This window comes from Dromiciops gliroides, chromosome 2, assembly GCF_019393635.1.
Source record: "Dromiciops gliroides isolate mDroGli1 chromosome 2, mDroGli1.pri, whole genome shotgun sequence".
Classification (NCBI taxonomy): Eukaryota; Metazoa; Chordata; class Mammalia; order Microbiotheria; family Microbiotheriidae; genus Dromiciops; species Dromiciops gliroides.
In genome coordinates, this window is record NC_057862.1 from 253,390,071 (window position 1) to 253,405,353 (window position 15,283).

General features: G+C 39.4%; 1 protein-coding gene across 4 annotated transcripts in view; it reads right to left on the bottom strand.

Annotated features, from left to right (window-relative positions):
• Positions 1–14,994, bottom strand: part of PPP2R5E (protein phosphatase 2 regulatory subunit B'epsilon) — a 186,086-nt gene extending 171,092 nt beyond the window's left edge. The window contains exons 1-2 of one of the 4 annotated variants that reach the window (XM_043982630.1): positions 14,762–14,994; positions 11,983–12,146 (exon numbers count right to left, since the gene is read on the bottom strand). In XM_043982630.1, the coding sequence (XP_043838565.1) occupies positions 11,983–12,139 (157 nt within the window). In that variant the 5' untranslated portion in view covers positions 12,140–12,146; positions 14,762–14,994. Of the gene's footprint in view, positions 1–11,982; positions 12,147–12,952; positions 12,983–14,761 lie in introns of those variants that run through there. The other 3 variants (XM_043982627.1, XM_043982629.1, XM_043982628.1) reach the window with 3 other exon arrangements.
• Between the last annotated feature and the right edge of the window lie 289 nt (positions 14,995–15,283).

Genomic DNA, 15,283 nt, shown 5'->3' on the forward strand with positions numbered 1-15,283 from the left:
AAAAAAAAAACCATTTGATTTTTCCACACAAAATCTAGTCACATTTTGGCATTCAATTTTACCAAAATCTTATAATTACTTTCCAAGAAGGCTCCAAAGTTACCTGGTAGCTAACACATGTTTTATTCTTCTTGTATTTAGCAACTCTTCCAAAGCCCTATGCTTTAAGTTGGTCAAAGGGCAATGATCACAAAACCAAGGTACCCTTGACATAAAATGGCAAGGCATCAGCTGGAAATAACCTTCCCTCCCCCCATATAAAGATGTGAAAGTTGAAATAAGGCAATTATATTAGATATTAAATATAATTGGGACCTAGTTTGTTTTGGGATTTTAGAGGCCAAAAGAAGTTTACAACTACAAGAGTGCTCTCTAAAAAAATGTTTTAGAGGTATTTTCTTCAGTTGCTATTCTTTCCTAAGAAATGGAAGAAGCAAAAAGTCATAATTTTAAATTACCAGTATTCTAAGATTGCTCAAAAATCCTCTAAAAACCAAGCAAAAACAAAATAAAACTACACTATAAACATAACAAGTGAGGTAATAAACATAAAAAACTTCAAAGGAGAATTTAATCCTTTTGGATGCTATTCCAAATACAAAATATATTTTGGATTATAGAACAGATTCATGAAAATTTTGGCACAAACAACACAGTATGGCTTTCTTGCCACACTAAAGCAGTCATTACCGAAACTGTGTCAAAGATGAATGAGAAAATTTACCCCTCTGGTGAATAAAAGGAATTAAGTTGCCAAAAAAGCAATTTTGAATTGAAAAATGCTCTTAAAATACTGTCAGAAAGACTAAAACCAAAACAAATCATGATCTATTCTCTTGTGCCTTCTTAAATAAAAAGGAAGAGGAAACTATGGAAAAAGAACACTCTCAAAGAGTGTTATCAAACTAAAAAGCAAAAACAAAAAGTTTCTGGTGTCTGTAGATTTCATTTGTTACAGGTTCCTGAATAAGCTTAACATGTAAATGAACATCTAAAATTACCTGTAAAATACCTACAAATCACAATAAACACTTTAGGGTAATAAATTATGCCACAATCATTTAGCTTCACGCTACATTCGTCATGTCCATTTTCAGAGGGCTAATATTCTCTTAAACAGCTTACAATCTATGCCTAAAAACATTTTCTGAATCTAAAAGTTAAATCAGGGAGAAGAAAAGCAGCCCTGTGAGTCCAAATTATTTCCAATTCTTCCCATTATCAAAGGTTCTTATGTGTAAATAATTTAGTTTGGTTGTCACCATTCATCAAATTAACAAGTTCTGTTTCACACTGAACTATGTAGGGACAATTAAATGAAAAGTGGAGCACCAGAGAGATGGTGCCGTGGTCAAGTTGATGCCACAAAGAGGTTCAAGTTCAGCCTTAGGCAGCAACTTGTTTAAGGGTCACAAACTGCCCCCAGGCAACTCTGAAAGACACCCCCACACACACACCCACCCATCCGCCCCAATTACAATACAAAGGACTTGTAAATGTACATTGGCCCAGAGAGAGTTCCTACAAGGATGAAATCCCATGGAGACCAAAAAGCCTGGAGCTGATAGAGGCCCACCAGCAGCTGTTCTTAGCCTCATGACATGTTTTTTTCCTATGAGCAAGGTCAGGTCTTGACACATTGTTACTACCCCTTTGAAGCTTTTCCAAGCCACCACCTCTAATACTTTCGGAGATTCCCTAAACCCACAACTTCCTGCATCCCCACCCTTTTACCCTATTCCATAATAGTAGTAATACTAGGGTTATTTAAGGAGAAACACCACCAGGAAATATGACTAGGAGGTTTCACTTTTATCATGGTTCCTATCATGGGTAATCCTCATCCTCTGCATCAACTACTAGACATGCAACTAATTCTCCTTAGCTCTCTCTCCTGTCCAAACTTTTTTGTTGTTGTTGTTTTTTGCAGGGCAATGAGGGTTAAGTGACTTGCCCAGGGTCACACAGCTAGTAAGAGTCAAGTGTCTCAGATCGGATTTGAACTCAGGTCCTCCTCAATCCAGGGCTGATGCTTTATCCACTGTGCCACCTAGCTGCCCCTTCCTCCCCAAACTTCTTAAAGAATTTGGCCTTTAGATTAACTCAGCTCCAGTCTCGATGCACTGATGTGATTATCCAGGGCTACCATTCCAGTTTTCTAAAATGTTTCTCCAGTCCTAAACTGTGGGCAGATTTTTGCCCCACCCTCACCCAAGTTAGTCTGCATTTATTCCTTTAAACAAACATTATTAAATGACCACAAAGTGCGGAACCCTGCAAATAAAACATTTAGATATTACATGATTTCAGCCTTAAAGGAACTCAGTCTTATGGGGATGAAACAACGAGAATTATAATACACACATACTACATAACTGTATTAAAGAAGTTCAGTCCTATGTGAGGTTCAAAAAGGAAGATTGTTATGATAAGGAGAGCTGGGGGTTAAATCAGAGAAGGCTTTATGGAGGTGGTACCAGAACTGGACTTTTAAAAATGGGTAGAACCACTATTCAAGAGAATAACGAGGACCCATGCTACCCCTTGGTTGTTGTTGTTTGTCCTTAGTTTTTGAAGAGGTATAATGACACAGGGGTGATGTCTTGACTCCGGCATAAATTGGATTTCAAGTGAGGCAGAGCTGCACAAAGTCTCATCAGCCTCACTCTTCCTGAGTCAGTGACAAAATTTAAGATGACTATTGCTGACTCTACCCGGGTAGGGTGGTCATGCAGCCATGGTGCAGAATTAGACATACATTTCCGGACTTGGCAAACGTGTGGGTTTGTTTTGTTTTACTGCTATTTACTATAAGGATTAGGTTTTTTCCTTTTATATTTTCAGGGAAGAATGAGGTAAAGACTAGCAATAATATTGCCCTTCCACTCCCCAAAAGAAAAGAAATTGAAGAGGATCACTGAAAGATCTTTAAAAATGCAGGAAGACGGGGGCAGCTAGGTGGCACAATGGATAAAGCATAGGCCCTGGATTCAGAAGAACCTGAGTTCAAATCTGGCCTCAGGCACTTGACACTTACTAGCTGTGTGACCCTGGGCAAGTCACTTAACCCCAATTGCCTCACTAAAAAAATAAATAAATAAAAAATAATAAAAATGCAGGAAGACAAAAGAAGGAAGTTTAGAAGAGATCACAAATAAGCAGGATTACTAAATTGATTATATACTTTTTTTAAAAAAAACTATAGGGGCGGCTAGGTGGCGCAGTGGATAGAGCACAGGCCCTGGAGTCAGGAGTACCTGAGTTCAAATCCGGCCTCAGACACTTAACACTTACTAGCTGTGTGACCCTGGGCAAGTCACTTAACCCCAATTGCCTCACTAAAAAACAACAACAAAAAAAAAACCTATAAATAAAAGGGTTTCATATAATTCTTTTTCTTATTTGCATAAAGTTCCCCTTTTTTAGTTAAAATCAGAAAAAAAAATATTTTAAAAGAAATAAAATGTATGGGTAGGAATTTGACAAAGAGAAGCAATATTAGAAAAACCTGAAAAGACACCCTGGTACCTAAGAACTCATCATTGGCCATGAGCTAGAAAATCTTCCTCTACTTCCCTGGAGTTCCAACAGTGCGAAATGACTTCACTATCTGGGTCCATGAGCTAGTTCTTTACCTCAATCCTCTGGAGTTACAGGCCTTGGTACCTCCTTCACTATTATAAAGAGATCTCTATGGATTTGAGTTTTTGGAAGTTATCTACCTTTTCACTTTGCCCCACTATTGTTTTGACGGGGTTTCCTAAAATAGATAGAGTTTCTAGTTTGTTTTTTCATTCAGTTCTGGTATTAATAGTGTGTTGACACCCACACCAATGCTAGTGCCTACATAATACCTTGTATTTATTTTTTACATACACTTATATGTGTACTTGCTGTCACTCCCATTAGAATACAAGCTCTTTGAGAGCAGAAACTGTTTCATACATCGTATTTGTATTTCCAGTACTTAGCACAATGCCTGGAACATAGTGGGTGCTTAATGAATGCTTGCATGTTGACTGACTGGCCTCACACCCAACAGACTGGGAAACGTGACAAAAGGTAGAAGGGATAAATGATAAAGGGTCAATGGGAAGATAACATATACTAATACTCATGGTAGGACTATGAATTATGCTTTTTTAAAAAATGAGGAAAAGTCCATACCCTCTGACCAAGAGATTCCACTGAAAGTCAAAGACAAAGAAAGGCCCCATATATACCGAAATATTAATTGTGGTATTTTTGAAGGAGCAAAGAACTAGAAACAAAGTGCCCTTCAACTGGGAAGGGGCTACACAAATTGTAGTACATAAATGTAATGGAATATTACTTTACTGGAAGAAATTATAACTATGAAGAATCCAAAGAAAGATGATAAGACATACTAACTGGTGTAAAGAGAAGTAATGGGTTGGAGGCACTGAATGAGATACAGATTTTCAGACTTGGTCACTACGCTGATTTGAATTGCTTAACTACACTACTCTATATACAGGGGAGGAGGTGGTCGGCCCCCAGCATAGCTGCAGGAAGTAACAATGATGGAAAAGTTTTAAAATGAAAAGAAGCAATAAAACATTTTTCAAAAGTCAAGATGTATATTTGGTTTTCAAACAAATTCAGACTTGATTTACTAACCTAAAATCTACCAAACAGTCATTCTAAACTTGGAATCCCTATATTCTTTTTTTGTTTGTTTGTTTGTTTTGTGAGGCAATTGGGGTTAAGTGACTTGCCCAGGGTCACACAGCTAGTAAGTGTCTGAGGCCAGATTTGAACTCAGGTACTCCTGAATCCAGGGCCGGTGCTCTATCCACTGCGCCACCTAGCTGCCCCTGGAATCCCTATATTCTTATGTAGAGGGGGAAAAAAGTTAAACACAAAAATGTTACGGAATGAAAAGACTACCTTTCATACCTGCGGCCTGCCTAGAATGGCTCTCTAAGCATAAAAACAAATACATCTAAAAGTGGCATATGTTTCTGAATAAAAGCTTTTAGCGATCGATGACTTGTAAACAAATAGCTACATAAAAGATAGCATGACAGAAATATATGACCAGAAAAGAGGATGGATCAGTGAGTCTCTATATCAGGATAGCCTGTACTAGTATCCACAAAGTATTAAAAGAGCTAGAAAAATATAGTAATGTAAATAATTGCACATGTATAACCTATATCTGATTGCTTACTGCCTTAGGGAGAGGAGAGGGGATGGAAGGAAGGAGAGATAAAATTTGGAACTCAAAACTTTAAGTTAAAATGTTTATTATATTTAAAAAAGAACTAGGGGGCAGCGAGGTGGCACAGTGGATAAAGCACAGGCCCTGGATTCAGGACTCCCTGAGTTCAAATCCAGCCTCAGACACTTGACACTTAACTAGCTGTGTGACCCTGGGCAAGTCACTTAACCCTCATTGCCTTGCCAAAAAAAAAAAAAAAAGAACTAGAGGAAGGTCAAAGGGACTGATGGAAAGATATAAATGGGAATCACTCAGGAAAGGAAAGTAGGAAAGATTGCATTTATATCTGTGGAAAAGTGGCCATGCCAATGATATTACTTATCCAAATGAGTAAACCAAAAAATGGTTAAGTAATAAGGGCAGCAGTGATGGTCCCTTGAAGAGTAGGGTAGGTGCTTAATATACATTTGAAAAGCTGAATAAATTATCATCTTACACATGGGTGGTGCAAGGCTCATAGAAAAGAAGGATTAGGGCAGTTAGGTGGCCCAGTGGATAAAGCACTGGCTCTGGATTCAGGAGGACCTGAGTTCAAATATGACCTCAGACACTTGATACTAGCTGTGTGACCCTGGGCAAGTCACTTAATCCTCATTTCCCCAAAAAAAAAGAAAAAAAGGGAAAAAAAAAAGAAAAAAAAAAGGAAAAAAAGGATTAAACCACCAGATCAAAGACCTGAAAAATCAACAAGCCTAATATAACAAAATTAGAAAGTTTTCTGTTTGATTTTTGAAGCAGGACCAACACCTACTACTATAACACAACTTGTAACACATTGGAAAAATCACACTCAAATCTTTCCCCTAAGTGGTCTGATCGACCTTTCCTTCAACTTAATACTAATTTCCAGCAGGGTTGTAGGTAGTAATATGTTTATTCAAATGGGAAACTGATCCCTGGCTACCATAATAAGAGAATCTAGCAATGCAGTCACTGGGACGTAGTGCTTATTATTTCTAATGTTTGCTGATGATGCTAGCTACCATGAGGTACTATGCCCCAAAGGTATGCAAAGTCTGAAGTGAGATTTATTATAGTAATTGTACATTCTTATTAGAGAGTTCAAATGTGTGAACCCCCTTAACATTAAAATAAACACTCTTGCACCAATCTGGAGGTGTAATAAGGTGCGTCATATATTTCCAAGAACATGTTCTTGAATGTACAGAAAACTAGAGACAAATGTATAAATAATAGCACCTAGAGCACAGTGCCTGACACATGGGAGGTACTTAATATATGTTTATTGATTGATTAATGATTGATTGAACTGTACAAAGACTCTCTAAATAGGTTGCCATGCATTCCCTAAAATACAGGAACAAAACACAATCATTCACATTGAAACTGACTTGATATATGACAGTCCTCCTTGATTAAAAATAATAAACTCCCTATATCTTTCTTCTGATGCCTTGACAAAAAGCTCTTTATGGAAAAAAAAAAAAACCACTGGCTCTGGAGTTAGAAGATATACGTTCAAATCCAGTCTCTTTGATGCATACTACCCATGAACCCCTTGGGTAAGTCTTTGATATCTACTTTCCTCATCTGTGAAATGAGAGGGTCACAGTAAACAACCTCAAAGATCCTTCCCAGCTCTAAGTTTATGTTCTATGTAGGAGTAGAAGAAAATGTATAGTACTAGAAAATTTCACATTGCTTTCTAAAAAAAATATCACCACATGGGGGCAGCTAGGTGGCTCAGTGGATATAGTACCAGCCCTGGAGTCAGGAGTACCTGAGTTCAAAACCGGCCTCAGACACTTAACACTTACTAGCTGTGTGACCCTGGGCAAGTCACTTAACCCCAATTGCCTCACTAAAAAAAATATATATATATATATCACCACCAATACAAACTTTAAAGCCATACAATGTTAGCTGAAAAGATAAACCAAAGTTATTTACTTCCATTCCTTTTAGGTTAAGGTTCTAAGATGGAAGAGACAGGTAAAATGCCAAGTATTGATGAAGTATTATTTATTTAAAAGTCAGTCACATTCTAGTATTATAATCTGACATAAGGAAAACTTTGCAATGCATATCCAAAAAGGATGAGAAATAGTAAAATCACAGATCTAGAGCTAGAAGGGACCTTATAGAGCATCCTGTCTTAGGAATCATTATTCTTAGTTTCCTGATTTCTGTGCTTTTAAAGAGCCAAGCAAAGTTCCCAAGTTTATCCCATTTTTATGTTAATGAACAGAAAACAAAGTTCTCAAACACTAAATCTATACTATTTTCCTCTGTTTTCAATGCTGCTGAAATAACAGGCTTAATAAAGAGCCATAAAGACTTTCATTTTGTCCATTCTATAAGTGATGCTCATGAAATTCAGTCATCATTTGTTTATTTAGTCATTTTAAGTCATGTATGACTCTTTGTGACCCCATTTGGGGTTTTCTTGGCAAAGAAGCTGGAGTGGTTTGTGATTCCCTTTTCCAGCTCGATTTACAGATGAGGAAACAGAGGCAAACGGGTTGAAGTGACTTGCCCAGAGTTACACAGCTAGTAAGTGTCTGAGGCCAGATTTAAACTCAGGTATTCCTGACTCCAGGCCTGGCAATCTTTCCATTGTGCCACCTAGCTGCCCATAATTTGTAATGGACCCCAAATAAAATTGTGACAAAATATTCCAATTTATGTGCATAGACAAATTAAATTAATAACTATCATTCAGAATATACACATGCATCTTGAGTTGTGGTTTCCTATAGGTCAGGAATTTGTAATCTTTGATATGCCACAGACCCCTTTGGCAGTCTGGTGAAGCCTATGGACTTCTCAGAAAATGTTTTTAAATAACTGAAGGATATGCAAAATTTTAGTTGGATGTAAATTTTTCCCCATCCAAGTTCACAAATCCTCTTGAAATCTAATCCCTGAGCCCCAAATCAAGAACCCTTGGCATGAGACATTGACATTCTCTCCTCTCTAGGTTTTCAGGAACACCACTCTCACTGGGTTCTCCTAACCTATCTGACCACTCCTTCTCCTTTGCTGGATCCTCATATCCAAGTCACACCCTCTAACCTTAGGGGTCCTACAGGGCTCTGACCTGGGTCCTTCACTTGGTGATCCATCTCTATGCTGTCAATTCTCAAAATCTACATATCCTGTCCTAATCCCTCTGCTGACCTCCAATCTCACATCTCCAAGTGCCTCTCAGACATCTTGAACTAGATGTCCAACAGACATCTTGAACTCAACATGTCCAAAACTGAACTCATTCTCTTTCCCCCTAAAACCTCCCCTTTCCTAACTTCCCTATTACTGTAAAAGGCAACATCATTCTCCCAGTACCTCAGGCTTACAACCTAGGTATCATCCTCAATGCATCACTATCTCTCACACACACACCCCAATATTCAATATATTGCCAAGACCTACTGATTTTACCTTTGCAAAATCCTTTGAATATGCCCTCTTCTCTCCTCTGACAGTGCCACCACCTTGGTTAAGGCCCTTATCACCTCATGCATAGACTACTACAATAGTATGTTGATGGGTCTGTCTGTCTCAAGTTTCTCCCCCCACTCCAATCCATCCTCCATATGCATTTTCCTAAAACATAATTCTTACCATGTCACTACCCTAATCAATAAATTCCAGTGGCTCCTTATTGTCCCTCAGGATCAAATACAAAATCCTCTTCTTGGTGTTCAAAGCCCTCATAACTTAACCCCATCCACAACCACTACCTTCCCAGTATTCTTACAATTTACTCCCTACCACAAACTCTTTGAATCAACAACACTGGCTTCCTAACTATTCCTCCAACAAGACCCTCCATCTCTTGACCCCAGACATTTTCTCTGGCTGTCCCCCACGCCTACAATGGCTCTCCCTCCACATCTCCACCTAATAGTCTCAACTAAAATTCCATCAAGAGACATATCCCAATACCTCTTAACTTTAGTATCTTCTCTCTTTTCATTTACTTTCTTCCTCTTTCTCCTTCATATAACTTGCTTGCACATGTTTAGTTGCTTGTTAGCTCCTTCATGCTAAGGACTGTCTTCTTGCCTCTTTTAAAATGTATCCCCATTGCTTAGCACAATGCCTCGCATATAGTTGGGGCTTGCTTAATAAATACCTACTGACTGACCAACAAGAAATTACCATCAAGAAATTCTTCCTTCATTTTCATTATATTCCAAGTTACTACTTAAAAGTGATGATCAAGCAATAGGAAACAACCACTTTATCTCAAAAGAAATGTGAAGTTTTAAAAAAGAGTCTCTCACCTTCCCAAGTGCTCTTATTAAACAGACTTGCTCTCAATAAGCTGGTCTGAAAGGGAGCTTTGCGTTCCACATATAATATTGTGTTGTCATACTGTTCTTCCTATTTAATTCTCATAAACTGGAAAAATGTTAAAGTTTACCCCTGCTCTTGAAGAATAGAGGTTTAGGACGATCCTCAACATAACCAGACTGCTCTTAAGAACTGAGCAGGGGGGACAACACAATGTATACATGACTCTTATCACCTGGACCTCTTCAGTATTCAATCAACCCCTAAAACTATTTTTTATTCAAATTTCAGTATTGTCACCATGTTCCTCTATTCATTTTTCTGGTATAATGAGGATCAAAATCCTTTTTAATCCTCAAAAGCTAAATAAGGTCTTCAGGGTAATGTTTCCTTTTTAGGCCTGTCACCCTCTCCATTGTCCTTTGTCAGATTTGAAGGTAACAGGAGCATGTTACATGTCTGCTTCAGATTAAATAAATTACTACAGAAGCCAGGATTCTTCCGAACCTTGTCAATTCAGCAACTATGATTAGTTTTATGCCCAAAGAGGTTTTTCTACATTTCTCTAACCAACTGAAAGAATTTCGTTCCTATTGAGAAATATTTTAACCCAAATTGTTGAACTACAGAGTTTCTATGAACACATACTCAACTATATTAACAGTCTCCTTATTAAGTAAGAGATATATTATTTCCAGGAATTAGTAGTGACCTTTTTGGTTTCAGACCTGTGATTTCATCAGTGTAGGGAATTCCCAAATATAGAAACTCCTGCAAATGATACAACAGAGTCACTAATCTGTAACTTTAGAGTCTTAGAGTTGCCTGAGGCTCTGTGGAGTTGTAACTTTCCCAGGGTTACAAAGTTAATATGTATCAGAGGTAACATTTGAACCCAGGTCTTCTGAATTCTAGGATGCCATGAAGTAGAAAGAGGTTCAAGGCCTCTCTAGTAGTCACATGGGACTTCCAAATCAGATTTCGGAAATCACCAGTTATGCACTTTGGAATTTAAATTTCATCCCCACCACCAATTTACTCTCTTTTTTAAAAAATTAAAAGTCGGGGAGCAGCTAGGTGGCATAGTGGATAAAGTACCGGTCCTGGATTCAGGAGGACCTGAGTTCAAATCTGACCTCAGAGACTTGACATTTACTAGCTGTGTGACCCTGGGCAAGTCACTTAACCCTCACTGCCCCACAAAAAAATTAAAATTAAAATTCTAAGATGTTTTATGTTACATTTGAGGCTTTTTGCCATCAAAAGCCCAATTTTTCTATATTAGCTGGCAACATACAAAACTGTACAAATAACATACCCAAAAAATACAGAACCAAATGAGAAGTAACAAATTAGCAAGGGAAGTTTCTCAGTTTCTTTGAAATCATCAGCATGTGTAGTACTGTCCATATTCTTCATATTTTTATTTATGAAAGTTCAGTTGATTGATATATTCCTTGGAAGCTGAATTGTGATGTACTTCAATAAGGTGGGAGCTGGATTCTGATAAATTTGAAAATAATGACTGCTCATAAACACAAAGCAGACAGAGAGAAAGGGAAGGTAAATTGAGAATACTTATACACCAAAGCAAAAAAGGTGAGGAACTTAAAAATTAGTACAGTACTCAAAAATATCCCTTGTATAATATACCAATTACTTCTTTCTAAGAAAGGCATAATGAGGTGGAGGGTGGCATGGGAAAGTAGATTGTGATTATATCCATCTTTAATAATGCAGTACTATTAACTTTAAAATGCTTATAATTCATTAGGGTGACTAAATTTTTTTTATTTTAAAAAGTCATACTTTCCCATACCCTTTTCAAAGAACATCAGCTCCTTCTTTGGGATTATCTACTTCCTGTAGCCAAGTCTACAAAAACACTAATCATCGGTATATACAATAAATCCATCATAATGCCCACAGAGCCAAAAGCTTTCACAGTAAGAAAAAGGGAGACCTAGAGAGTTTGGAACAGTTAATGAATTCTTTTTTGACACATAAATTTTTCCACCTGCAAATCCAGTATATTCTTCCTAGAGTATCAGCTATCTTTCCAATGGTCACTAGAAAGTTGTATGAAAAAACAAAAAAATACTTCTTAAAAAGGTGAGAGGGAAGCAACTAGTCATATAACTAGCCAACTACAGGCTTACTTCAATAGTATACCTAACTAGGGGCAGTTAGGTGGTGCAGTGGATAGAGCACCAGCCCTGAATTCAGGAGGACCTGAGTTCAAATCCGGCCTCAGACACTTAACACTTACTAGCTGTGTGACCCTGGGCAAGTCACTTAACTCCAATTGTCTCACTAAAAAAAAAAAATAGTATACCTAACTGTTCCAAAGTCTGTCATAATGGTTTAATTTGATAATCCTACTACTTTTCACTTAAAACATTTTAACAGGTAACACATTCAGGTGGGGAAAATTATATACATGTATATGCATATAAATGTCTAGTCATATAACTTACCTTTCAGCAGAGGCAGAGGCGTTAACTCAATAGGCTTGCCCTGAGACCTAAACTGTGAGGAGCTTTGCGACCTCTTCTGTCTGGCTTTCCTGACGGACTTCCGAGAAAATCCGTCTACTTTATCCACTGATGGAGGAGTGGTTGGTGCTGAGGACATATCCCTACTGAAGAGAAAATAATATTATAAATACAGTCCCAAGCAAATGAAAAAAGATGCTAGGTACAAGTTAAATGCTAAAAATCACATAAATGATGCCTACAAAATTAGAAATAAACTGGTAGTATGCTATAAGTAAACTATGAAAGAAATAAGCAGTATCAGAAGTTTGATCAATTACTCTGCTATGCAGTTTTTCTCTGGACATACCATTTCTAGATTCTAAGATGCTTCTTATAGTCTTGCTTCCTACAATAATTATGTTAAAACCACCAAATCACATTTATAAATTAAAACCAGAAAGTCTTAATACATTTTTCCCAAATATTTAAAACTGTGGATGACAACCAGATTTTTCCATTTTTCCATTCACCCTGAGCAACTATATCATTATTTTACCAAGAAGTGAACCAAAATTGTTGCAATTATCTAGAGATGACTTTTAACATGTTATCTATGATAAAATGTCCCACAATGCAAATGATGACAGGTTCAATTACTTTGCAAAGAACACATAAAAGGCATGATTAAGATTATTTCAAAGATGTGGCTTCTTTTTGAATGAAGCCATCTTACATTATTAAAGCTGAATATAAAAAACTATGATGAAAGCATGCAGTAAACACAGCTGAACTAAAAACACAATTCACAGCCTTCTCAGACAGCCAAATTGAATTCCCCTGATGTTTCGGCAATGAAGTTCATTACCACCTAACAGCTGACTTTTTTACCTTCAAACTGACTCCTCCCCCCCCCCCCCCAAAAGGAGGTTTTCTGTTTTTCACACTCTCAAATAAATTAAAAAGTATGTACCCTAAAAGCAACAAGCCTTATACTTGTTTTCATTCAGCACCTAAAACAGATGACACCATCTCCATGGCAGTAAGGCCCCAATGCAAGATTAATGGTAGAGTAAGACAGAAATACCACATACGGAAAAATGCTGAAATATAATAATAACTCATCTGCAGTTCCAATCTATAAAACAAGTGTTTCTACAGAAGAGAGCAAGGAACTTTCTCCTTGATTTTATATGTAATTACCTACATTCTTTTTTTATTATTATTTTTGGGGGGGATGGGGCAATGAGGGTCACACAGCTAGTTAAATGTCAAGTGTCTGAGGTCGAATTTGAACTCAGGTCTTCCTGAATCTAGGGCCAGTGTTTTATTGACTGCTACCTAACTGCCCCCACCTACATTATAAAAAAAAAATTTTTAATCCATGTACACACATAAAGTTGAGGTTTGGTTTTTTAAAAGATCTGTCTCATTTTCTTCAAAGAGCTTTTCCCAGTTGATCATAGTACCCAAACTTTCTTTAAAAAAAATCTATCCACGTGATCTTAAATATAAACATAGGAGCTAAAATGGAATTGCATGCTATGAAAGGGTACAAGTCACAAAAGATCACTTAAATTTCAGGATACATTTTTGCACTGAATTTAGGAACAGCCTTTATACCCTGATTTATGAATTATTTAGTTTTAATTATAACTCAACAAGACTTAAATTCCCTAAATCCCATTTTTCCTTCGATCCTTTCACCTCCTCTTTCCACTCTCCATCCCCCATTTCTAACTTTGAATCTCTGGTACATGACAGATACCAAGACAGAGTTTATAAAAACAGAGTTTATAAAAACAGAGAATTCCAAAGACTTGACTCTTCTGTCCGGAGTGAAAAATGAATGTCAAGAATGCCAACACCAAGTGGCTACATAGTTGATATCTATCAATATGTTTGTACGCAAAAGCAATGAAGAGACAGGTTCACTAGATCTGAATTCAAGCAATTCCCCTGGGCAGCAGGCATTGAGTATTTTCCAGGGACTTGAAACCCAAAAAGGAGGGAAGTAAGGAGGGAAAGATAGGGATGGGGAAGGGTTAGAAAGCGAAGAGAGAGGATAGGAAAGGGGAAAAAGAGGAAAAGCGATGGGGATGGGGAAGAGGAAAAGATGGAGAGGTGGAAAGGGAAAAATGAGGAAAGGGGAAGAGGAGAGGAAGAGATGGAGATGGAGATGGAGGAAAGAAGAGATGGAGTAGATGAAATGTGGAAAAGGAATGAGAGGAAGAGATGGGGATGATGGAGAGGAAGAGATAGGGACCAAAGAGAGAGGAAAAGATGAGGATGGAGAAAGGGAAGGAGAGGAAGACATGGAGAAGAGGAAGGAGAAAGAGACGGGATGGAGAAGGAAGAAATGGGGAAGGAGAAATAGATGAGGAGAAAGGAAGAGAAGGGGAAAGAACAGGGAAGGGGAAGAGGGTCTGTCAGTGGGGATGCCACCCACTCCTCTCCCTTCCCCGCCCCCCGCCCCCCAGCTCTACAGAAGAGAAGCCGCTGCTCAAACCTCTTCACCAAACCAACCCTAGCCGCGGGTGGGTGAAGGAGGGCGGGGGGGAAGAATTTGACCCTGATCCCGGAAGGGAAGGAAAAGGGGTGGAAGAGTGTTAATGAAAAGAGCCGGGACCATTTCCAGGTAAATCAGAAGAGTGGAGCGGGCTCGGGCCGGGCCTTGCCCCGGGCCGGGCCGAGTTGCAAGCAGGTTTTTTCCCCCGGAGGGCGGGCTGAAAGGGGTCAGCCGCGGGCAGGTCCGGGTCGGGCGGCATGGGGGCGAAGTTACCTTGAAGATCCTGGGAGAGAATCCGGAGATGATCGGTGGTTCCTGGGTGAGGGAGCGGGGCCACGGGGAATGGAGGGAGGCTGGCGGCAGCGGCAGCTCCGGGAACGACGGCGGCGTGCGGCGGCAGGGAGGCCGGGGGACGGGAGGGAGCCCCAGGCGACGGCAGCCCCGGGCGGTATCTCTCCGGCTCGGTTCGGCAGCTGCAGCGGCGGGAGAGGCGGCGACGGCGCCTCTAGGCCTCACAGCGGTACCCAAGGGCTCCGGCTCCGGCGGCGGCGGCGGCAGCTTCACGATCCTCCCCCGCGGGCCCGTCCCATCAAATCGGCATCTACCCCGCTGCGGCCCCGGCGGCTCCTCACTCACATTCCCGGCGGGCGGCGCCTTTGCTCGTTGCCCTGGACCCGGCGGCGGCGGCGGCGGCGGCGGCAGCGACGACGTGGGGAGGGGGGTAAGGGAAGGGAGGGAAGCTGGATCCGCCGCAGCAACAAGAGGGAGGAGGAAGGAAGAGGAGAAGGAGGAGCC